The sequence below is a fragment of the Salvelinus namaycush genome, chromosome 35, assembly GCF_016432855.1.
Source record: "Salvelinus namaycush isolate Seneca chromosome 35, SaNama_1.0, whole genome shotgun sequence".
Taxonomy (NCBI): domain Eukaryota; kingdom Metazoa; phylum Chordata; class Actinopteri; order Salmoniformes; family Salmonidae; genus Salvelinus; species Salvelinus namaycush.
In genome coordinates this window covers 27,260,759-27,285,766 of record NC_052341.1, presented here as the reverse complement: position 1 = coordinate 27,285,766, position 25,008 = coordinate 27,260,759, and the positions used below count along the sequence as shown (strand labels likewise).

Genomic DNA, 25,008 nt, shown 5'->3' with positions numbered 1-25,008 from the left:
CACTCTCTCACGTGAGTATCTTACCTATATAACCGCAACATGTAAAGTGTTGGTCCCATGTTTCATGAGATTAAATAAAAGATCCCAGAAATGTTCCATCTGCACAAAAATCTTATTTCTCTCAAATGTTGTGCACAAATTTGTTTACGTCCCTGTTAGTTAGCATTTCTCCTTTGCCAAGATAATCTATCCACCTGACAGGTGTGACATAACAAGAAGCTGATTAAACAGCATGATCATTACACAGGTGCTGGGGACAATAAAATGCCACTCTAAAATGTGCAGTTTTGTCACAAAATACAATAACACAGATGTCTCAAGTTTTGATGGAGCGTGCAATTGGCATGCTGACTGCAGGAATTTCCCCCAGAGCTGTTGCCAGAGAACTGAATGTTCATTTCTCTAACATTTCAAACATCGTTTTCGATAATTTGGTAGTACCGGACTCACAACCACGTGTAACCAGACCCAGTGGGTGGGTCTGGCTCCCAAGGCCCACCCATGGCTGCCTCCCTGCATTTCATGTGAAATCCATAGATTAGAGCCTAATGAATTGATTTCAATTGACTGATTTCCTTATATGAATTGTAACTCAGTAAAATGGTTGAAATTATTGCATGTTGCATTTATATTTTTGTTCAGTATATTTATTTTCAGATCTCATTTTGCTCTTTTGTAGCTTTGGCAACTCTGTGTGTTTTATATCCCAGTTTGCTCCTGTCACTGTAGGCTTTACAGACAATCCCCACCCCTTGGCTGCAACCCTTTTAATTTAGTGGACCCTGAGCACACAACCCATGTGGAATTCCTGCTCTCTGGCAGCGTTTGGAACTGCCGATCTGCGGTGAAGAACACGGAGTTCATCTCAGCCTATGCTGCCCTTCTGTCCCTCGACTTTTTGGCCCTGACAGAGACATGAATAACCCCAAAGAACACTGCTACTTCAGCTGCTCTTTTTTCATCCGACTACGTTTTCTCTCATAGTCCGAGAGCATCTGGTCGTTGCGTTGGTTGAACAGGGCATTTCTCCTAAGTGGAGATTTTTCTATTTTCTCCCTCTCTCACCTGTCCGTCTCCTTATTTGAATTTCATGCTGTCACTGTCACTTGTCCACTGCAGCTTAATATTGTTGTCATCTATCACCCACCAGGTGCCCTTAGAGAGTTCCTCAATGAGCTTGACACATTGAGCTAATTTCCTGACGATGGCTCACCGCTCTTTGTACTTGGTGACTTCAACCTCCTGACTTCTGCCTTCGATTCCTTGCTTTCCAACTCTCTCTTTCCCCTCCTTGCCTCTTATTTTCGTTGTTGTAATTTTTATCCCCAATTTCGTGATTACGATCTGGTCTCATCGCTGCAACTCTCCAATGGGCTCGGGAGAGGCTAAGGTCGAGTCATGCGTCCTCCGAAACATGATCCGCCAAACCGCGCTTCTTAACACCCGCTCGCTTAACCCAGAAGCCAGCCGCACCAATGTGTCGGAGGAAACACAGTTCAACTGACAACCGAAGTTAGCCTGCATGCGCCCAGCACGCCAGAAGGAGTCACTAGAGTGTGATGAGCCAAGTAAAGCCCCCCCCGGCCAAACCCTCCCCTAACCCGAACGATGCTGGGCCAGTTGTGCGCCACCCTATGGGACTCCCGGTCATGGCCAGTAATGACACAGCCTGGGACCGACCACCAGGCTGTAGTGCAGTGCCTTAGACTACTGCGCCACTCGGCAGTCTATCTCCTTGCCTCTTTTGACCTCACCCTTCCCCAGTCCCCTCCCACTCCAAGACTGACAATAAGCTTGACCTCATCTTTACTAGAGGCTGTTTGCCTACTAATCTCACTGCATCCCCCTCCAGGTCTTATTTGTTCCTTTTCTGTATCCCTTTCCTCCAACCCTAGCCACTCAGACCCTACCCAGATTGTCATGCGCTGTCGCAATCTTCTTTCTCTCTCTCCCCCACTACTCTCTTATCATCTCTCCCTTCTGCTAAATCCTTCTCCCTCCTGTCTCCTGATTCTGCTTCTTCAACCCTACTCTCCTCCCTTTCTGCATACTATGACTCACACTGTCCCCTTTCCTCCTGGCCAGTCTCGGCCCTTCCCTCCTGCTCTGTGGCTGAATAACTCATTGCGAGCTTACAGAACAGGGCTGCGGGCAGTCCCTCCTCTCTTTCCACTCCCTCCTCTCTACCTTCTCTTTCTCTGTATGCGCTGCTAAAGCCACTTTCGATCACTCTAAAATAACCCCAGGAAACTCTTTTCCACCTTCTCCTCCCTCCTTAATCCACCCCCCCCCCCTCCTCCCTCTCTGCGGACGACTTTGTCAGCCACTTTGAAAAGAAGGTTAACGACATCCGCTCCTCATTCACTCAGCCTATTGAGTCCACTGGTCCCACTCACACAGAGCTACCCTACTCCTTGACCTCTTTCTCCCCTCTCTCTCCAGATGAAATCCTGTGACTAGTGAGGTCCGGCCACCCGACAACGTTCCCGCTGGATCCCATCCCCTCCTCCAGACCATCTCTGGAGACCTCCCATTCCTTTCTTCCTCAACTCATCCCTGACCAGTCGCTGCGTCCCCACTAACTTCAAAATGGCCCGAGTGTCTCCCCCCTCAAGAAACTAACACTTGACTCCTCTAACATCAAAGACTACAGACCAGTATCCCTTCTTTCTTTTCTTTCCAAAACACTTGAGTGTGCTGTCTCTGACCAACTTTCTCACCATCTCTCTCAGAACAATGTTATTGACCCTAACCAGTCAGGCTTCAAGGCGGGTCATTCAAACGAGTCTGCTCTTCTCTGTCACGGAGGCTCTCCGCACTGCCAAAGCTGACTCTCTCTCCTCTGTTCTCATCCTCCTAGATCTATCCGCTGCCTTCGACAACGTGAACCATCAGATCCTCCTCTCCACCCTCTCAGGGCTGGGTGTCTCAGGCTCTGCACACTCTTGGGATGCATCCTACCTGGCAGGCCGCTCCTACCAGGTGTCGTGGAGAGGATCTGTGTCTGCACCACGTACTCTCATTACCGGTGTCCCCCAGGGCTCGGTTCTAGGCCCTCTCCCCTTCTCTCTATACACCAAGTCACATGGCTCGGTCACATTCTCGCATGATCTCTCCTATCATTGCTATGCGGATGACACTCAACTACTTTTCTCCTTTCCCCCTTTTGACATCCAGGTGGCGACACGTATCTTTGCGTGCCTGGCAGATATCTCAGCTTGAATGTTGGCCCACCACCTCAAATTTAACCTCGACAAGACAGCACTGTTCTTCCTCCCAGGGAAGGCCTGCCCATTCAAAGATCTCTCCATCACGGTTGACAACTCCACGGTGTCCCCCTCCTAGATGACAAAGAACCTTGACGTGACCCTGGACAACACCCTGTCATTCTCTGCAAATATCAAAGCAGTGACACGCTCCTGCAGGTTCATGCTCTACATCATCCGTAGAGTACGACCCTACCTCACACAGGAAGCGGCATAGGTAGTAATCCAGGCACTTGTCATCTCCCGTCTGGACTACTGCAACTCACTGTTGGCTGGGCTCCCTGCTTGTGCCATCAAACCCCTGCAACTTATCCAGCCCGTCTGGTGTTCAAACTTCCCAAGTTCTCCCATGTCACCCCACTCCTCCGCACACGTCACTAGCTTCCAGTCGAAGCTCGCATCCACTACAAGACCATGGTACTTACCTACAGAACAGCAAGAGGAGCTGGCCCTCCCTACCTTCAGGCTATGCTCAAACCCTACACCCCAAACCGAGCACTCTGGTCTGCCACCTCTGGTCTCTTGGCTCTCCCACCCCTACAGGAGGGCAGCTCCCGGTCAGCCCAGTCCAAGCTCTTCTTTGTCCTGGCACCCAATGGTGGAACCAGCTTCCCCCTAAAGCTAGAACAGCAGAGTCCCTGCCCATCTTCTGAAAACATCTGAAACCCTACCTCCTCAAAGAGTATCTTAAATAATCCCACAGCACTTCCCCCCCCCCCACTCACCCCCTTCTCACCTCCCCCTTTCTGTGAACTAACACTTGCACTTTACTTTTTCCCCCTTACCAGTTCTGACTTTTCTGATAGCTACTTTAATGTAAGTCACTCTGGATAAGCGCGTCTGCTAAATGACTAAAACGTAAAATGTAAAAACTAATGGCTCTAGTCATAACAATATGTATGAGAACAGCAGTATACAGTTGTGCATCTCTGAATGTTATATTTATTATCGGGGTCATTGAAATGACCGAATTGATAGAACACGGCTCAGAATGAAATATATATAACAACGGAACACCACAGAGAGTGCAACACCTTACTCCCTATAATGCCTGGAATCAGAAATGACAGGTGTGGGGGCACACTGCGACACAATCCTGTTGCCGTTGTTCACTAGGTCTATTTGACATGCTGTGGAGCTGCAAGAGGCAGAGGGTGGTTAGATGAACACTGAGCCTGCTGTGTAGAGTTGGTAGGGAGCAGTAGCGGATTGTCAGCCAGTTGAATGGCAGAACTAGAGCTGCTGTCGTACGAGGGCATGAGGAGGTTTGCTCTCTAATGAGGGCCTGACTGCAGGGTGACGGGAAACAAAATAACCCTGGTGAGTGGTGACATCCCCCCCTGCCACACACACGCCTCTGTCTGCCACTGGGTAAACACCTGCTCCACGGGGGAATGGTGTATCTAGATACTACAAGGGGTGGCCCTAAGGGGCAATCCCTTGTATTGTGACCTACTTTGTCCCTCAGGGCCACTGTAGTGACAGGCTACTACTCACTTGAATAGCTCCTGGCGTGAGATGGCCCGGTTGGTCAGAGGGTCGATGGCGTAAACCATCAGGTCCGACTTGGAGTAGTCCTCCTGCTCGAAGCCATCGCCGAACCGCTGCGGCCCGATGGACTCCACCACCACTTTGGCCCCGGGAATCTGGTCCTGCACATAGCGCTCCAAGATCCTGCAGAGGGAGAGGAAGGAATAATCAGGTGCTTTGTATAAGAACAAGGCGACAGCAGGATCTCTGGGAAAACGGTGAATGATATGTTAAATCCAAATGGTAATAACGTACTGCAATTCATAGTCGCTACACCGGCCTGTAGCTGTACTCTCTCACCACTTGACACTGAGCTAACGCTGCCTCAACTGTTTAAAAAGAAGAGGCCTTGACTGAATGGATTCAGGCTCACTGAAAGAATTTCTCAGTCAGGCGATACGTCCGTGATCAGTACATTAATTAGGACAGTGATTAGAATGAGGTTGTGCATTGCATTTACAATGAAAAACATGACACCCTATATCCTCCTTGAGACCGTCAGCAACTATAAAGAGTCAATTCCCACACGTTTCCATGACCCTGTCAAAATCACCTCTCGCTCAAAATGGTTTTGGATTGCAATGTAACGCCATCTTAAATGGCACGCTGTTCACTATAAAGTGCACTACCCACTATACCAGCATAGGGCTCTGGTCAAAGGTAGTTCACTATATAGGAAATAGTTGCCAGTTCAGACACAACCCTTGTTTGGCGGTGGGCGTCTGCAGCCAGTAGCTCTGATCTGAGGGGGACGGCAACGGCAAAATAGGCGTTGAAACAATTACCTGCTGTGCCCTGGATGTTCCCGCTCCCCAGGGAAACTCAAAAAAGAGGATGGCAGGACAGAATAGTAACCAGATGGATGTATTTCTGCTTGGGTGGGGAGAGCACTAATAAACTAGGTGCCTCCACAGCTGGGGCCACAGCCCTTGGAGCTAAAGTGGAGACCTGGGATGAGACCCAGTCAGAGGAAGTCCATCATGGAGGACTGGTACTGTATGACTGTTTGTCAGTAAGAGGATAGGTTCTGTGATGGATAGGTGTACAGAAGCAATACAGCCAAAACACACAAGCTCACACACAGTCAGTATGCTGGAACACAGGTGCACCCACACACACGCTCTTCCCCCACCCCCCACCTCAGAGGAACAGGAGACAGCCAGGGAGCCACTGACACTTTCCCTCTCTCCCTCATTTGCAATTTAGCTTCAGAGAGAAGTTGGACGCCTTTCTGATCACAATGCTAATAGCTAAGCAGTAAGCTCAAGACAAGGATGGAACCATCATTGAGTGGCTGTGTGAAGTGTATGACAGAGCTCTGACAGAGCTGTGGAGACAGGTGGTGAGCGGCTCTAACGGAAATTGAAGGAAGGCTCTCACAGAAACTGAGGGAAGGCTCTCACGGAAATTGAGGGAAGGCTCGCGTCGCCTACAACTTTAATTTGAGCAGCCGTCAAACAGCGGGACACCGTTTCATCTCGATAGAAGGCAGCGATAGAACCAACATTGCACACTGATTCATACAGCCCCCCCCCAAACACCTGCATGCCTGGGAAAGGGCCAAAGGTAAGTGTTTGCATATCAAGTATAGGAGACGGCTATAAGCACAGTTGCGACTTGACTGTTAAAATATGGATTATTAGATATCTTCTACGTTACCCGAGGAGCTTGTCCTTTTTCTGTTCCACCACTGTAGGAGCAACGTTGGAGACCACCACCTGCATATCCAGCAGATTCACTACAGATACCTGGGAAACAGAGGTCAATCAAAGGATCAATGGTACAGACACAAAACGAGCATCTATTTCCCTCCCCTCCCTAACTTCTACAAATAAGCTTTAATGTTGGACAGCAGGCTAAACCACACGGAAAATCTCCCTGTAGTTTGTGCAGTACCCATGAAATGAAGCTTCCCATTGGAATTAGATTAACTTAGCCACAGCGGGGTTCCTCTCGTTCAGGCAAGGCTCTGGCCCAGCCAGCCTCTTATTTCATTAAGAGCAAAGGGAGTAAAATAGGCTGCACAAGGCCGCAATGTATAATCAATGGTCCCCATCTACCCTGGGACAGTTCAATTTGCAACAAACTGGGAAGAGGCCAGCACAGAAGGAACACACATTCATCTACTCTCTCAGGGATAGCTAGCCTATCTACCACAAGGCTGGCACAGGACATGGACCATTGATTAGCTGGAGTATCAACACCATGCTTTTTTACAAATGCAATTCCTATGGGAAGCTTTTGAGTGTGTATTTTGGGAGGGCTGGGGTGTTAATGTGCCAATATACACCTGGGGAGTGGAGATATTGATATTGTGGATATCGACACACTTAATGTTGGTCCCTCAGCTATTTTTAAAAGAGCCATAAGCTGGAATTGATTAAGGTTGGCAAGAAGGCCATGAAAGATTAGCTGGCACTGATAGAACTTAGCATTGAACAAAGACTCTGTGGGCACCAGATGGAGACCAATGGCTTTTCAGGGCACAGCGACAGAAATAGAACGGCTAGAACAGACATTCCCATTCAATTCTCTGGGAGCAGGACAAACTCACCACCACCTCTGCCTTGCTGCTCAGCCCCCCCTCGCCGTAATTGTCAGTGGCGACCACTTCAAACTTGAAGTAGGACCGTCGCATGTTCCTGTACATAATGGCAGTCTTGATGACGCCGGTGTAGGGCTCGATGACAAAGCCGTCCTTGCCGTCGGTGGTGGGGGGGATAATAATCCTGTATTGCATGGAGCTGTAATTCCCTGTGTCCTTGTCCAGGGCCTGAGACAAACACAGACACACGGAGTCAAAGGATTCAAGAGGTTCAAACACAGCAGCGTCATCAACAACAACACAACGTCAAGATACATATCAACTCATCCATCGAAAATGAAAGGGACGTAATTGATTGATTTGTGGGGCAGTTGTAGTTCTCAATTCTTGCTGTAGGGGGAGTCTTTGAGCTGCGAGCCACTCTCTAACAGAGAAACTCCTGTCAATCTGCCCAGCTGATTTCACCATTTGCCACATTGCTCTGCAGTGACATTGATTTATAATACCTTTCTACGACTGGGACTGAGTGTGACAGCACTGTGCCCTGCCCCGCCGGAGTCATTAATACAAATGAGATATTTTCTATATTCTGCAAGATTCATTCAACTCAATCGTACACCACAGGCTAACACTATCGAAAGGTTCTTTGGTAACAGATTCCACCACCTGGGTTAGTTATTGGTGATACCAGACCAGACCAGGAAAGAACACATCAGTCTATGAATGCAGAGTGAAAATGTGGCACGGAGACAGCGCAAGCGGAGAAAGGAGAGCCTTTGACTGTGTTCTGAAAGAAACCCCAACCTGTTTGAAACTGTGGATCAGATTTGAGGCTGATTTGCTGTGAAACCCTCGTGACATTGGATTTGTTCTTCGCAGAGATTCCTCTTTGTTCTCCTATATATACAGAGACACAAATGCATTCCTCCAAAACGACTTATACTAATTATCAGATCAATGTGTCCTTCATGTGTCGCTCAGACGACGAGTCATTATTTAGTTCTACATTGCCACTTCTCACTTCTGTCTCTCGCTCACTCCCCACATGAAAAAATACTATAATATTCCCTGTGATGTTTTTGTGGACTGTAGTACAGTATACTGTAGTATTTACTGAAGTGTTTTTGCAAACATTACTGTAGTATTTACTGTAGTATTTACTATAGTGTTTTTGTTTTATTATCTTTGACAGAGAAGTGGAGGCTTTTTTTCTTTCAGGGAACCTTTCAGAGCTTCTGTTCTTTTCCATAAACTTTAGGGAACACAATATGGTTTATACTTGGCATGTAGGTTTCTCACTTATGGGTGGCACAAATTGCGACATGCGGGAGGGGAATGGGCATGGTATATGCAAATTAAATACTGTAATATTTACAATAGTTAAAAAAGTGTAGTGTTTTTGCGGACTGTAGTGTTATGGCAGACGTTACTGTAGTATTTACTACAGTGTTTTTTTTTATAGATAATACTGTAGCATGTACTGTGGTATTTACTGTAGTATTGTACAGTACACTACAACATTCTATAGTAAGTACTACACATGATTGAGGGATACTACAGTGTGTAGTATAGCATTCTACAGTATACTACAGTTTACTACATAACTCTGTAGTAAGTACTGTAGTATTCCATAGTAAACTGTAGTATCTTTTCATGTGTGTCCACCTATCCCTTCTTCAGGTTATACACCACTCCACAGGGTTTTAGATTCTTTCTTTCTCCCTAAAAAACTATTTAAAGAAGGATTTCAAAGTAGATTAGTCTAATCTTAGGGATACTGAGCGGCTTTTACAGAAATCTATATTCAGATCTGCTATGAATTTCCGATTAGTTAAGCAACAGGGAATAGGTATGAATACTAAGGAGGAAGATATTGACCCGGACGATGAGTGAAACACCTGAGAAGTTGAATGATACCGTTCGGAGATGGAACCAGTGGGAGTCTCAGCTCAGTAAATCTTTGACCCAGTAATTCCATTACCTCCTCGTCGAAAGGATTATCTCTCTTTAGAGGCTCCTGGCAAACCCGTTTGCAACTGTGTGCTCTGCACTAACAGTCTTGCTGCCTACACCCGTTGCACACAGACATGGTAGAGGCAGATACAGACAGACGGACAGATTGGCAGGCAGACAGTCAGGCAGACGTCTACGGCTCATCATTCTGCAACAGAGCATGAGATGCAAATGACCATCCAGCGGGTAGTGATTAGGATTATAATGAAAGGTGCCCTTGTGTGGGCGCTGTATAGTCTGCCCTCATCACTGCGTGTGCACGCACGCACGCACGCACACACACACACACACACACACACCCACCCAACAGGTGTCACAGTGGCTTTAGCTACAAAAGGTGCGAAAAATAAACACAAAATCAACACGTTGAACATGTGAATGCACGCCCTGATGCACACACAGGGAATAATTCCCTTTCACACAGGATGGTGCGGCATGCGATTGAAAGGTGTGTGGACATTTGTACGTGAGAGCCTCTACGGCCTTAGCATTCTAAGTATTGCCAGGGGTGTCGGAAAGTCTCAGATGTTAGAGCCTCCAGCTGGTAATGCATTGTCAACACGGGCCAAAGACACCGGCAGGGAAAATAACAGTTCTCCCAGGATTACAACTACAAAACTCTGCATTTCAAATGCAAACACAGATAATCACTCAACCAGACACATTTTGGGGCGTATAACCTTTCTGTTCCTTTGGCTGGTTTCATTGTGAGGAGGAGTGACCGTGAAACGCGTCACGTATATTTGATGATGTTTTGATAGTTCCATTTTAGAAAAGTTCCATTTTAGAAAATAATGGGTTGTTCTTTTAAGACACCAATTGCACTATCTAGAAGTGGTACACTTAGGCTGCGTTCAGACAGGCAGCCCAATTCTGCTCTTTTTTTCACTAATTGGTCTTTTTGACCAATCAGATCAGTGCTGAAAAAGCTTTGGAAAAATAAAACAGAATTGGGCTGCCTGTCTAAACTCAGCCTTTGTGTTTGAAAAGAGCTCGGTTGTACCTGAACTTGTAGTACAGAAGTGAATGTTTTGGCGTCCTCTGCCACTCCTCCCAGGTACAAGGGTTTGGTGAAGACAGGAGGGTGATCATTCTCATCCCAAACATCAATGAACACCCTCGCTGTGTTAGCTGCAAACAGAGGAGAAAGAAACAAAGAATTCAAAATGAACCCCCAGAGAAAAGGTGAATCTCATTTGGATTAAATAGAATTGTTAAAAACAAGAGGGCATGTCTAAACAGTCTAAATGTGCATCATATACAAAATAGGAGTCTACAATTCACTGCCAACACACTGATTTAGACGTTTGACTAATATAGTACAACACTGCATTGCGGTTTGTCATTTCTCATAGTAAAAAGCCAAGCCACATCCTGAAGGGTTACAACTGCGCCGAGGGACCTTGCCAAATAAAATGCCATACATCATCTGACAAAACGTTCTGGGACCGACCAAGGGGACAGTAGAGTCGGCACATTTCTCGTTTATCCCAGCCAGGATGTCCAATGTTACAGCGGGTGACAACAGTAAACGGGCAACAACAAGAGAGTACCTGCTGCTGTAATGCAACACACACAGACACATGCACGCACGTGCGCAAATGTACGCACGTGTGCAAATGTACGCACGCGCGCAAATGTGCGCACGCAGGCACACAAGCCACACACACACACATGCCCCTGTTGAATCAGTGATGTGGCTCTAATCACTTGAACAAAGTGTCTTCATTATACAGTTGATGGTGGCCACCCTCATAGCCAAACGCAATGGGGAGAACCCATCCACACTCCGCTTGAAAGCAGCCATTTAACACTCCACCTCCTCCAGTGGAATGAATCAAACAACATCAATACCCCCCCCCATGATGATACTCCCACCGCATCTCAACTCTAGCTGCCAGGCCTGCTTCAGTGGAACGAGGTATTAATCTATTGCCATTGGGTGTCCTCGATCATGTTTGCTGCTGCCCCATCTCAGCTTGAATGACACATAGTGAGTGGCCAGGGTATATTAGTTAAACCATTACAAGAGGGGGAAATGCAACAATTCTCAGTCAATTGAGTTTGAGTAAAGAAAAACCTGCAATATCTATTACAAAGCGCAATGCAAAAATATCTATCTGTGTATAACATACAGCAGTGACTATATCCACAAGTGTTTCCTTTATTCTAGATGTAAGTGGATAACAGCGCTATTGGAATCAAATTGAGTTGAGTGATTGTTTTATTGAGGAGATTGAGTGAATGTTTTATTGAGGAGACATGATAAGATTGGCAAGAAATGAATTACTTGTTTAATCTGCCACATGAACCAGTAACTGCTTAATTAAAATGTATCCTCCGCAGAAACTCAGCATGATGTTGACTAATTAGAAAACTAAATAACGTGAAAGGACGAGGCGTGCTTTTAGTCTTTTGGAAAAAGCAAAGATGGGAAATAATTTATAGCCAAATGCCAGACACATTTATGTTACAAGAGAGAGAAAGACGGTAGAAACAAACATTTGAATTACTCCAATTAAGGCCGTAAGAAGCTATTTGGCTGACTATTGCCTTCAGTTTTTAAACCTCTCTGAGGCAATTACCACACAAAAGGCTTTTACTACTATGTCTGACTGTGTAAAACAACACATTTCACTGCACCTATCCGGCGTATGTGACAATACAACATACAAAAAGAAGAAGACTTTTAGCCCTGGGCAAAAGTAGTGCACTATATAGGAAACAGGTTGCAATTTCCCAAGTGACAGTTTAAATGGCAGGCAGGCTTACTCTTGGAGGGCGCTCTGAGATTGGAACCGACCACTCCGATGGAGTCAGCCTCCACTTTGAGGATGTAGCTGGCATTGGTCTCGTAGTCCAGCTGCTTGGCCGTAGAGAACATCCCGGTGCTGTTGTTGAGCCTGAATACGCCTGGGAGATACATTCAGATCAACAGAGTAGAGCTAGAGTCAGCACCATATCATATCAGTCCGGGGAGAGGAGGGAGACACGCATATGCACAGAGTAGAGCAGAGCTCGCACCATATCGTACTGTATTGGTCCCTAAGTAGAACGACAAGGGCATTCACCTCCCCAAATCCCACTGTGTGTGGTGTCAAGTGTTGAGGCCCGACACCAGAGAGATCACACTACACTGGAGAATCACTGAGTCACTGATTGTTTTTTGTGTAAGGCATAATTGATGACTTACACTGAAACGCATAGCTAGTACTCACTTTTCAGACCTAAAAATGAATTCCCCCAGCACGCCATAAACTTTGAAAGCCACAATGATGAAGGACACTGTCATTATCTTCTCGAGCTTCTTCATTGAATCTAATGAGAGTTAAAAGTGAAACCAATTCCCTTTGTTTCCAAATAAATACATGGATCAGATACAGTTTAGTGCAAGGTTCAATATGGGGATGCAATTTCATATTTTCCCACTCTGAAAAGCATGAGCCCCGGTTTTAATCACGGTGAGGAGTGGTGGGAGGACGGTAGGGTCTAATCATCCCTCAGGGTACTTTTACATGGCAGAAACTGTCAGCAACAGGGGAGACTGACTAGTGCACACAAACATACACACACTTTGGTAGACTAAGGGGCAAAAAAGAGTGCAGTCTCAGGACAGAAGGTACTATTTTAGGTCCTTTAGACCATGACTATGACGGTGTATAACTTACATTGAACCTATTTTACATTACCGCTCGCTCAAGGCAAATGGTGAAATCATTCTGAGGTGCGGAGGGTTCATAACTAAATGATGAGAGAGTAAGTGACTGACTATAGCCACTGTTCCTAGGCCGTCATTGTAAATAAGAATGTTATTAACTGACTTGCCTAGTTAAATAAAAGGTTAAATAAAAATAAATAAAAATAGAGCTGTGTAGAGCCACATAGAGCTATAAAGAGTCATATAGAGCCACATAGAGCTGTATAGAGCCACATAGAGCTGTATAGAGCTGTATAGAGCCATATAGAGCTGTATAGAGCCATATAGAGTAGAGGTCGACCGATTATGATTTTTCAACGCCGATACCGATTATTGGAGGACAAAAAAAGCCGATACCGATTAATCGGCCGATTAAAAAATATATATATATGTATGTATATATATATATATATATATATATATATATATCATACACACATTTTTGTAATAATGACAATTGCAACAATACTGAATGAACAATGAACACTTTTATTTTAACTTAATATAATACATAAATAAAATCAATTTAGTCTCAAATAACATATTCAATATTCCCAGTTAAGTTTTAGGTAGTAGTGCAGAAGGCAGAGCTTGTCTGCATGGTCCCCTGTCAGTCTGCTCCTCCACGAAACACAGACCTTATTTGAAGTAGATCAAGACATTCTCTATGGAAGACATGAACCGTAAAATAACGAAGGAACCCCTTTCAAGTTCAGCCGCAAGTTATTACAGGAATTATAACGCGTCGACTATTTCTCTCTAAACCATATACCTTTGACTAATCCGGAAACTATCACCTCGAAAACAAAACGTTTATTCAGTTCCGTATTTTATCTAACGGGTGGCATCCATGAGTCTAAATATTCCTGTTACATTGCACAAACTTCAATGTTATGTCATAATTACGTACAATTCTGGCAAATTAGTTCGCAAAGAGCCAGGCGGCCCAAACTGTTGCATATACCCTGACTCTGCGTGCAATGAACGCAAGAGAAATGACACAATTTCACCTGGTTAATATTGCCTGCTAACCTGGATTTCTTTTAGCTAAATATGCAGGTTTAAAAATATATACTTGTGTATTGATTTTAAGAAAGGCATTGATGTTTATGGTTAAGTACACATTGGAGCAATGACAGTCATTGATTGATTGTTTTTTATAAGATAAGTTTAATGCTAGCTAGCAACTTACCTTAGCTTACTGCATTCGCGTAACAGGCAGGTTCCTCGTGGAGTGCAATGTAATCAGGTGTTAGAGCATTGGACTAGTTGACAAGGTTAAAAATCTGTCAGAGGCAGAACGTTCCTAGGCCGTCATTGACAATAAGAATGTGTTCTTAACTGACTTGCCTAGTTAAATAAAGATTTAAAAAATGTGTGAAAAAAATATAAAAAAATAAAAATAAATAGGCAAATCGGCGCCCAAAAATACCGATTTCCGATTGTTATGAAAACTTGAAATCGGCCCTAATTAATCGGCCATTCCGATTAATCGGTCGACCTCTAATATAGAGCCACATAGAGCTGTATAGAGCCATATAGAGCTGTAAAGAGCCATATAGATCTTTATAGAGCCATATAGAGCTGTATAGAGCCATATAGATCCGTATAGAGCTGTATAGAGCCATATAGAGCTGTATAGAGCCATATAGAGCTGTATAGAGCCACATAGAGCTGTATAGTCACAGAGCTATATAGAATCATATAGAGCTGTATAGAGCCACAGAGCTATATCGAGCTGTATAGAGCCGTATAAGAGCTGTATAGAGCTCCATGCATGGCTCTGTGAGTGACCTCATCACTACTTCATGTTGTTTATAGTGTGTCAGAATAAATGAGTGGTATTATCACTGCTGTATAGAAAATGATAACATGGCCTCTGGAACTAGGTCAAAGGTATAGTGTAGGTTACAGTATGCTACTCACCTCCCTCATTGCCGTCCACTATAGAGTAAATTATTGTTTGATTGATAGCAGCAGCCAGGATGACCCCGACCACCTTCCCCACCTTAGCCATCTCACTCACCGGGGGAAACCTGTAAGAACACACACACACACACACACACACACACACACACACACACACACACACACACACACACACACACACACACACACACACACAGACACGAGGCACACACACACACACACACACGAGGCACACAACAATGACACATCAATGGGAACACAAATGGATACTGAATAGAGCTCCCCTCCAATGGAATACAGACATTTTTCCAGGCCACATGTTAGCTATTGATCTCTGCCAGCGCTATAATCTGCATTCTAATACCGCACTGCTGTTCATACTAATACCATAGGCACAACATCTTTAGGTGCTAAAGGGTATTTTTCATATTTGCCATTTAAATCAGCGACTGACTTTCTTTTATTTTTTTTATATATTTTTTTAAATTTTATCCCATTTTCTCCCCAATTTTCGTGGTATCCAATCGCTAGTAATTACTATCTTGTCTCATCGCTACAACTCCCGTACGGGCTCGGGAGAGACGAAGGTTGAAAGCCATGCGTCCTCCGAAGCACAACCCAACCAAGCCGCACTGCTTCTTAACACAGCGCGCCTCCAACCCGGAAGCCAGCCGCACCAATGTGTCGGAGGAAACACCGTGTACCTGGCCCCCTTGGTTAGCGCGCACTGCGCCCGGCCCGCCACAGGAGTCGCTGAAGCGCGATGAGACAAGGATATCCCTACCGGCCAAACCCTCCCTAACCCGGACGACGCTATGCCAATTGTGCGTCGCCCCACGGACCTCCCGGTCGCGGCCGGCTGCGACAGAGCCTGGGCGCGAACCCAGAGACTCTGGTGGCGCAGTTAGCACTGCGATGCAGTGCCCTAGACCACTGCGCCACCCGGGAGGCCCTAGCGACTGACTTTCTGACTAATTAGAGCTGTTAATTGACCAAAAAAGTGCCAGAGAGGAATAAGCAACTGCAGGACTATGGTCCTTGAGGCATGGAGTTGGGCACCCTTGCCATAGGGCATGTGTTTTATTCCACTCCCTCAGACCTAAAACTCTATCTGACGTACCGTAGTTGGAAAAGACAAGCAGCAAAAACACCCACTTATATACAGAGGGAAAGTAGACAAACTACCCACTTACTTTTACACAGAGAAGTGTCCTGCTAACCCAGGATATGACTGACTGTGGCACAATCTTGTTGACAAATCATTTCTGCATGATATGGTGTAATGACAACATTAATGGAAACACTGGCAGAGATACTGTAATTGCTTTGCCAAATAGCTTGATTATACATACTCCTACTTGGCACTGTGAAATCTCCCAGGTCAATTTCATTTAATTAAATAAACTCAATTCATGTGGTCTCTGATCACAGCTGGTTCACCTCGAAAATATTGGTAATTAACTAGGTGAGTTATCACAACTTCATAAACGTTCCGTTGATTTGACTCATATCACAAACAAAATGTGCATGTTAAAAGCAACTGAATGGCAGATTAAATGGGCATAAGGCAAATAAAGCAAACATCAAAAAGCTGTGGTGGACGCAGACACTCCACGGGGGGTCTTGAAGGTCTCAATGAAAGACAGGGAAGGTTGTCCCAGTCTGTAATCCCAACATATTTCAAACTGACCACCATTGTCCCTGTTCCCAAGAAATGTACGGTAACCTGCCTTAGTGACTATCACCCTGTAGCACTCAGATCTGTAATTATGAGGTGCTTTGATAGGCTGGTCATGACATACATCAACATCATCATCCCAGACATCCTAGACCCACTCCAATTCGCATACCGTACCAACAGATATACAGAGGACGCAATCTCAACTGCACTTCATACGCCATCTCCCACCTGCACAATAGGGGAAATGTGAGAATGCTGAACATAGACTACAGCTCAGCATTCAATACCATAGTCCCCTACAAGCTCATCAGCAAGCTGGAGACCCTGGGACTGAACAACTCCCTCTGCAACTGGATTCTGGACTTCCTGACGGGCCGGCCCCATGTGGTGAGGGTAGGCAACAATACCTCCACCACGCTGACCCTCAACACGGGGGCCCCTCAGGGGTGTGTGCTTAGTCCCCTCCTGTACTCCCTGTTCACCCACGACTGCATGGCCACGTACAACTCCAACACCATCATCTAGTTTGCTGACGACATGACGGCGTTAGGCCTGATCACCGACGGCGATGAGACAGCCTACAGGAGGAGGTCAGAGACTTGGCAGTATGGTGCCAGGACAACAACCTCTGCCTTAATGTCAGTAAGACCAAGGACCTGATCGTGGACTACAGGAGAAAGAAGGGAGAGCGGGGCTGTAGTGGAGTGGGTCTAGTTCCTTGGCGCCCACATCACTAAGGACTTAACATGGTCCACACACACCAGCACATTCATAAAGAGGGCACGACAGCACCTCTTCCCCCACAGGAAGCTGAAAAGATTAGGTATGGGCCCTCAGATCCTCAAAAGGTTGTACAGCTGCACCATCGAGAGCCTCTCGACTGGCTGCATCACCGCTTAGTATGGCAAATGCACCGCACCCCGACCGCAAAGCGCTACAGAGGGTGGTGCGGACAGCCCAATACATCACTGGGGCCGAGCTCCCTGCCATCAAGGACCTTCATATCAGGCGGTGTCAGAAGGCCCGGAAAATTGACATAGATTCCAGACACCCAAGTCATAGACTGTTCACTCTGCTACCGCCCGGCAAACAGTACCGGAGCATTGGCTCTCGGACCAACAGGTTCCAAAACAGCTTCTATCCCCAAGCCATAAGTGTTAACTAGCCATAAGACTGTTAAATACTTAAATGGTTACCCTGATGATCTGCACTGACCCCATCTTGCACTGACTCTATGCACACTCCCAAGACTATATATAAACACTAGTACACTGACACTCACACAAACTCAACACACATTCACTACATACGTACACACACACACAACTCAAGTACACATATCGATTAAACACAAACTCACAAAAACACTTACACATCATATGCTGCTGCTACTCTGTTCTTATTTTACATTTACTATTATCTATCCTGATGCCTAGTCACTTTACCCTGCCTTCATGTACATATCTACCTCAAATACCTTATTATTATTATCTATCCTGATGCCTGGTCACTTTACACTGCCTTCCTGTACATATCTACCTCAAATACCTTATTATTATTATCTATCCTGATGCCTGGTCACTTTACACTGCCTTCCTGTACATATCTACCTCAAATACCTTATTATTATTATCTATCCTGATGCCTGGTCACTTTACACTGCCTTCCTGTACATATCTACCTCAAATACCGTATTATTATTATCTATCCTGATGCCTGGTCACTTTACACTGCCTTCCTGTACATATCTACCTCAAATACCGTATTATTATTATCTATCCTGATGCCTGGTCACTTTACACTGCCTTCATGTACATATCTACCTCAAATACCTTATTATTATTATCTATCCTGATGCCTGGTCACTTTACACTGCCTTCCTGTACATATCTACCTCAAATACCTTATTATTATCTATCCTGATGCCTGGTCACATTACACTGCCTTCCTGTACATATCTACCTCAAATACCTTATTATTATCTATCCTGATGCCTAGTCACTTTCCACTGCCTTCATGTACATACAGTGCATTTGGACTCCTTCACTTTTTCCAGATTTTGGTACGTTACAGCCTTATTCTAAAATTGATTAAAAATATGTGTTTCTCAATCTACACACAATACCCCATAATGACAAAGCAAAAACAGGTTTTTGGCAGCGATTACAGCCTCAAGTCTTCTTGGGTATGACGCTATAAGCTTGGCACACCTGTATTTGGAGAGTTTCTCCCATTCCTCTCTACAGATCCTCTCAAGCTCTGTCAGGTTGGATGGGGAGTGTCGCTGCACAACTATTTTCAGGTCTCCAGAGATGTTCGATCGTGTTCAAGTCCGGGCTCTGGCTGGGCCACTCAAGGACATTCAGAGACTTGTCCCAAAGCCACCCCTGCAGTGTCTTGGCTATGTGCTTAGGGTTGTTGTCCTGTTAGAAGGTAAACCTTCGCCCCATTCTTAGGTCCTGAGTGCTCTGGAGCAGGACTTCATCGTGGAGCTCTCTGTACTTTGCTCCGTTCATCTTTCCCTTGATCCTGACTAGTCTCCCAGTCCCTGCAGCTGAAAAACATCCCCACAGCATGATGCTGCCACCACCATGCTTCACCGTAGGGATGGTGCCAGGTTTCCTCCAGACTTGATGCTTGGCATTCAGGCCAAAGAGTTCAATCTTGGTTTCATCAGACCAGATAATCTTGTTTCTCATGGTCTGAGAGTCCTTTAGGTGCCTTTTGTCAAACTCCAAGTGGGCTGTCATGTGCCTTTTACTGAGGAGTGGCTTCCGTCTGGGCACTCTACCATAAAGGCCTGATTGGTGGAGTGCTGCAGAAATGGTTGTCCTTCTGGGAAGTTCTCCCATCTCCACAGAGGAACTCTGGAGCTCTGTCAGAGTGACCATCGGGTTCTTGCTCACCTCCCTGACCAAGGCCCTTCTCCACAGAGTGCTCAGTTTGCCCGAGCAGTCAGCTCTAGGAAGAGTCTTGGTAGTTCCAAACTTCTTCCATTTAATGGAGGCCGCTGTGTTCTTGGGGACCTTCAATGCTGCAGAAATGTTTGGTCCCCCTCCCCAGATCTGTGCCTCGATACAATCCTGTCTCTGAGCTCTACGGACAATTCCTTTGACCTCATGGCTTGGTTTTTGCTCTGACATGCACTGTCAACTGTGGGACCTCATATAGACAGGTGTGTGCCTTTCCAAATCATGTCCAATTAATTGAATTTACCACAGGTGGACTCCAATCAAGTTGTAAAAATGGAAACAGGATGCACCTGAGCTCAATTTCGAGTCTCATAGCAAAGCATCTGAATGCTTTTTTAGATTCTACAAACCTGTTTTCGCTTTTTCATTATGGGTTATTGTGTGTAGAGGTGTAGAGGTGTAGTTATTGTGTCCATTTTAGAATAAGGCTGTAACGTAACACAATGTGGAAAAAGGGAAGAGGTCTGAATAGTTTCCAAATGCACTGTATCTACCTCTAACACCTTGTACCCCTGCACATTGACTTGCCACTGGGAGATTTAGCGTGAGAGGACAGAGTGTTTTGTCCTACAAGGTGAATGGTGTTAACTAAGGACATCTTTGTAACCTGTTGTGACATTTTATTGACAAAGAATAATATGACAAGAGATAGGAATATTCATGTGAATCTTCTTGCGTCATTGTGTACTGTTTTCACAAGCTATATTATAAATTGCAATACAATTTGGAAATTACAAATTGCCATGCAATCTTAACCCTTGAGGACCCCAACCTAACAATATAAAATATGTTTTTATTAACACAATGGCAAACCACATCACCCAAGGACAGTTTATCACTGTATTTCTGTAGTTCTTTATTGGTAAAATGTAATGGCCTGAGATCACCCTTCTGTAAATCTGAATCATGTCGTCAAGGCTTGGAATGTCATCAATTGCCAGAGTGACAATTAGGCCTCTTGCACTTAATGGTATTCATAAAAAACTATCTTCTGTTTCTCTGGTCTCTTTGCTAACCACAAGCCGAATGATAACAGTAACAATGTGTCAGAAGAACACAAACACCTCCTGCATGGTAATATGGCTGGGCTCAGGAATATTACTCTACCTGCATGCTAACCAATACCTTTCTATAGTCAGGAGCTGAGATTATATTTCTGATGGGTTGTTCTTCTTAACTTTGGTAGCTGGGCTGACCGTTGGTTCACAGTGATACTGCCTCATCTCTACTCCCCACCCATCCCCATCCTCATCCTCACACCTTCCTGTGTCTGCCTCCCTCAAGGTCTCCGCGACAACACGGGAGCTGCCTGCCGGGAATCAGTCGCCACATATTTCATGACACGGTGGGCATGTCACAAACACCTACCCACCCTTCCCTTACACACACACCTATGACACACACACACACTGACATGCACAACAATACACTGAGACATACACACACACACAAACTTCTATCCTCCACACACACACACACACACACACACACACAAACACACAGATCCTCCTGCAGCATGCGTGGAGGGGGAGTGCTCCACCTCACACATCCCCAGACAAATCATCCCCACAGCACCAGCCTCTCTTGGAAGGAAGGAGGATATTACTGAGAGTTGAGCTGTAATGCCTTTCTCCTCCAGTTATGAGGCAATTGGATGGCAGTGTGCGAGACGAGTCGCACTTAGACGACACACACACACACACACACACACAGACTCACGTTTTTTGTTATGCAAGACCATGCTGAGGCAACGGGCTCTCAGTAGCTCATTCGCCCCCAGTAATCCCCCCTGACATTTCCCAATCAGCCGCTCCTAGCTGCCAAGTGAGTGGCGAGTGCTGCTCTGTTTGCACAGATAACACAAGAGGATGCTCATCTCTTCCCCTGGCTCTGACACAGCTCTAATGGCCACTCCACATAAGCAGACAGTTAAGTGTGAGAGACTAATGAGGTCCACAGAGCAATGCCCATATCACAGCTAACCCTGTTCCCCCATACACTCTCTGTATCGCCATGCTGTACCTACAATCTGGAGCATGGACTGCAGGCTATGGCACCTCGTAATAACTGGAAGGAAAGTTAAGCCTCCAAGCTTATGTAGCTTTCTGGAGGAATTTTAATGGAATGTTTGTGTTTTGAGTTGTTTTCCTCAGAGTGCTGTTAGTGGGTCTAGGAAATATGTAATAATGAATCAAAAAAATCTGCTGCACATTCACACCCATTGACTTTTTCCAAATGTGTTGTGTTACAGTCTGCATTTAAAATGGAATCAATTTAGATTTGTTTGTCACTGGCCTACACACAATACCCCATAATGTCAAACACAGACTCAACCACAATGACCGGGGATGATTTCCAATGGCTCGCAAAGAAGGGCCCCTATTGGTAGATGGGTAAAAATAAAAATAAAGACATTGACATTCAATATCCGTTTGAGCAAATTTAAGTTATTAATTACACTTTGGATGGTGTATCAATACACCCAGTCACTACAAAGATACAGGCGTCTTTCCTAACTCAGTTGCCGAAGAGGAAGGAAATCGCTCAGGGGTTTTACCATGAGCCTTTAAAACAGTTAGAGTTTAATGGCTGTGATAGGAAAAAACTGAGGTTGATCAACAACATTGTAGTTATTCTACAATATTAATCTAATTGACAGTGTGAAAAGGAAGACTGTGCAGAATGTTTGCAACAAGGCACTAAAGTAATACTGCAACAAATGTGGCAAAGAAATGTACTTTCTGTCCTGAATACAAAGTGTTATTTTTGGTTATCCAATACAACACATTACTGAGTACCAGTCTCCATATTTTCAAGCATAGTGGTGGCTGTATAATGTATCCTGTATCATGTATTGTGTATCCTGAGGCTGAATTTATTGTAGCTGGGGATTTTAACAAAGCAAATGAGAAAAATGCTTCCGAAATTCTATAAACATATTGATTGTTGTACTCGCGCTGCTAAAACTCTCGACCATTGTTATACTACCTTCCAGAATGCATATAAGCACCTCCCCCGCCATCCATTCGGCAAATCGGACCACGATTCCATCTTGCTCCTCCCCTCCTATGGGCTGAGACTCAAACAGGAAGCACCCGTGGTGAGGACTTTTCAACGCTGGTCTGACCAATCGGAATCCACACTTCAAGATTGTTTTGATCACGCGGACTGGGATATGTTCAGAGTAGCTTCAGAAAATAATATCGAAACATATACCGATACGGTGAATGAGTTTATCCGGAAGTGCGTATGAGAAGTTGTACCCACTGTGACTATTAAAACCTACCCCAACCAGAAACCGTGAATAGATGGGAGCATATGCGAAAAACTGAAAGCGCAAACCACTGAATTTAACCAGGGCAAAAAGACTAGGAATATGGAAGAATACAAACAGTGTAGTTATCCTCTCCGCATAGCAATCAAACAGGCTAAACGTCAGTATAGAGACAAATTTGAGTCCCAGTTAAACAAGACGTATGTGTCTACAGACAATCACAGACTATAAAAGAAAAACCAGCCATGTCGCGGACACAGACGTCTTGCTTCCAGACAGGCACTCGCTTTGAGGATAATTCTATCAGGAACCAAGGTAAGACCCAGACGCAGACTGTGTGAAGTAACAATGTTTATTGTAACAACAGGGGCAAGAAAACAACAGGTCAAGGCAGGCAGGGGTCGATAATCCAGAGTAGGAACAAAGGTACAGGACGGCAGGCAAGCTCAGGGACAGGCAGAGTTCAGTAATCCAGAGGTGGTGCAAAGGTAAAGGATGGCAGGCAGGGTCAGGGAGAGTGGTCAGGCGGGCGGGTACAGGGTCTGGACAGGCAAGGATCAAAAACCAGGAGGACGAGAAAAAGAGAGGCTGGGAAAAGACAGGAGCTGACAGGATAAACACTGGTAAGCTTGACAAACAAGATGAACTGGCACAGACAGACAGAAAACACAGGTATAAATACCCAGAGGATAAGTGGGGAAGATGGTCGACACCTAGAGGGAGTGGAGACAAGCACAGATGAAACAGATCAGGGCGTGAAAGTACCCCCCACCCCACCCCCACCCCCCTTCTAGAGACGCCACCTGGCGTTCCACCTGGGCGGATACCTGGTTGACTGGGGTGCCAGCGGTGAAAGTTGGCGATGAGGGCCAGGTCCAAGATGTCTTTAGCGGGAACCCAGCACCTCTCCTCCGGGCCATAACCCTCCCAGTCAACCAGGTACTGGAAAGCCCTGCTCCATGGTTGAACCCTCAGGAGGCGTCTCACCGTGTAAGCTGGCTGGCCATCGATGACACGGGAGGGAGGGATGGGCCTAAAAACAGAAGACAAGGGGCAGTCAGAAATAGTTTTGACTCTAGATACAGAAAAGGTAGGAAAAATATGGAGGGGATGGGGCAACAGAGGACGAACAGCAGAGGGGCTAATGATCTTGGAGCGGGGGGGAAAGGTCTCGGCTTCTGGGGGTGTAGCCGCAGTACTATAGCGGCGTGCCAGCGCCTCAGGCTTGACCTCCTTGGATACCGGTCGGTGCTGCGGAAGCGAAGTGGCCGGGCCTTACTGAAGCCCTCCCGGAGGTTCTGGTACTCTGGGGAGCTGGCGGAGAGGTCCAGGGAATTTCCAAGCCCCCAGGAAGATGTCCCGGGGCAGGCAGAGCTGAGTTCTGGCAATGAGTGTTGCAGGACGTGCTCCTACCCACAATGGCACCAGTAGCCCGGTCAATGGAGGGATTGTGTCGCTGGAGACAAGAGAACTCCAATACCACGGGAACCTGTGGAGACTCAACCAGCAGGAATTGGATCATCTCGCTGTGGTTCCCCGACTCTCGTAGGTTGACGGGGGTGGTCTGGTGGGTGATCCTGCCTATAGAGCATCCGTTCAGCGCTCTAACACCCATGGGAATGGAGAGGGGTTGAGTGGGGATTCCCAGCTCGGACGCCAGGGTAACGTCCATGAGACTCACATCGGCCCCAGAGTCGATGAGTACCTGGAGAGATTTGGACTGGTCGCCCCACAGCAAGGTGGCATGGAGAGGTATCAAGTAAGGGGAGAATAACAATTATCTTTAAGACCCACCAGTGTACTCACTCCAACAAATGAGCTAGGTCTCTTGAAGGGACAGGTAGACACAAAATGACCGGCAATACCGTAATACAGACAACTCTGGGTCTCAAGTCTGCGTACGCATTCGCCTAGAGACAGCCTAGCCCTGCCGAGCTGCATCGGCTCGGGAAGAGTTGAATCGGCTGTCTCCGGAGGCTCTTGGAAGGACTCGGGTAAGCTCTGATCCTCTCGGGAACGTAGATGCCAGGGACTTCCGGAGTTCATCAGCTGCAAGGTGGGATCCCTGAGTGAGCGATTGGGACCACAATCGAACCTCTTC

The 25,008-nt window shown here is 45.9% G+C and overlaps 1 protein-coding gene across 1 annotated transcript in view; it reads right to left on the bottom strand.

Moving 5' to 3' along the window:
* Positions 1 to 25,008, bottom strand: part of LOC120029668 (protocadherin-15-like) — a 224,724-nt gene that overhangs the window by 23,593 nt on the left and 176,123 nt on the right. The window contains exons 24-29 of the mRNA XM_038974947.1: positions 14,978 to 15,087; positions 12,127 to 12,267; positions 10,358 to 10,485; positions 7,351 to 7,569; positions 6,456 to 6,544; positions 4,764 to 4,940 (exon numbers count right to left, since the gene is read on the bottom strand). Coding sequence (XP_038830875.1) covers positions 4,764 to 4,940; positions 6,456 to 6,544; positions 7,351 to 7,569; positions 10,358 to 10,485; positions 12,127 to 12,267; positions 14,978 to 15,087 — 864 coding nt within the window. The remainder of the gene's footprint in view (positions 1 to 4,763; positions 4,941 to 6,455; positions 6,545 to 7,350; positions 7,570 to 10,357; positions 10,486 to 12,126; positions 12,268 to 14,977; positions 15,088 to 25,008) is intronic.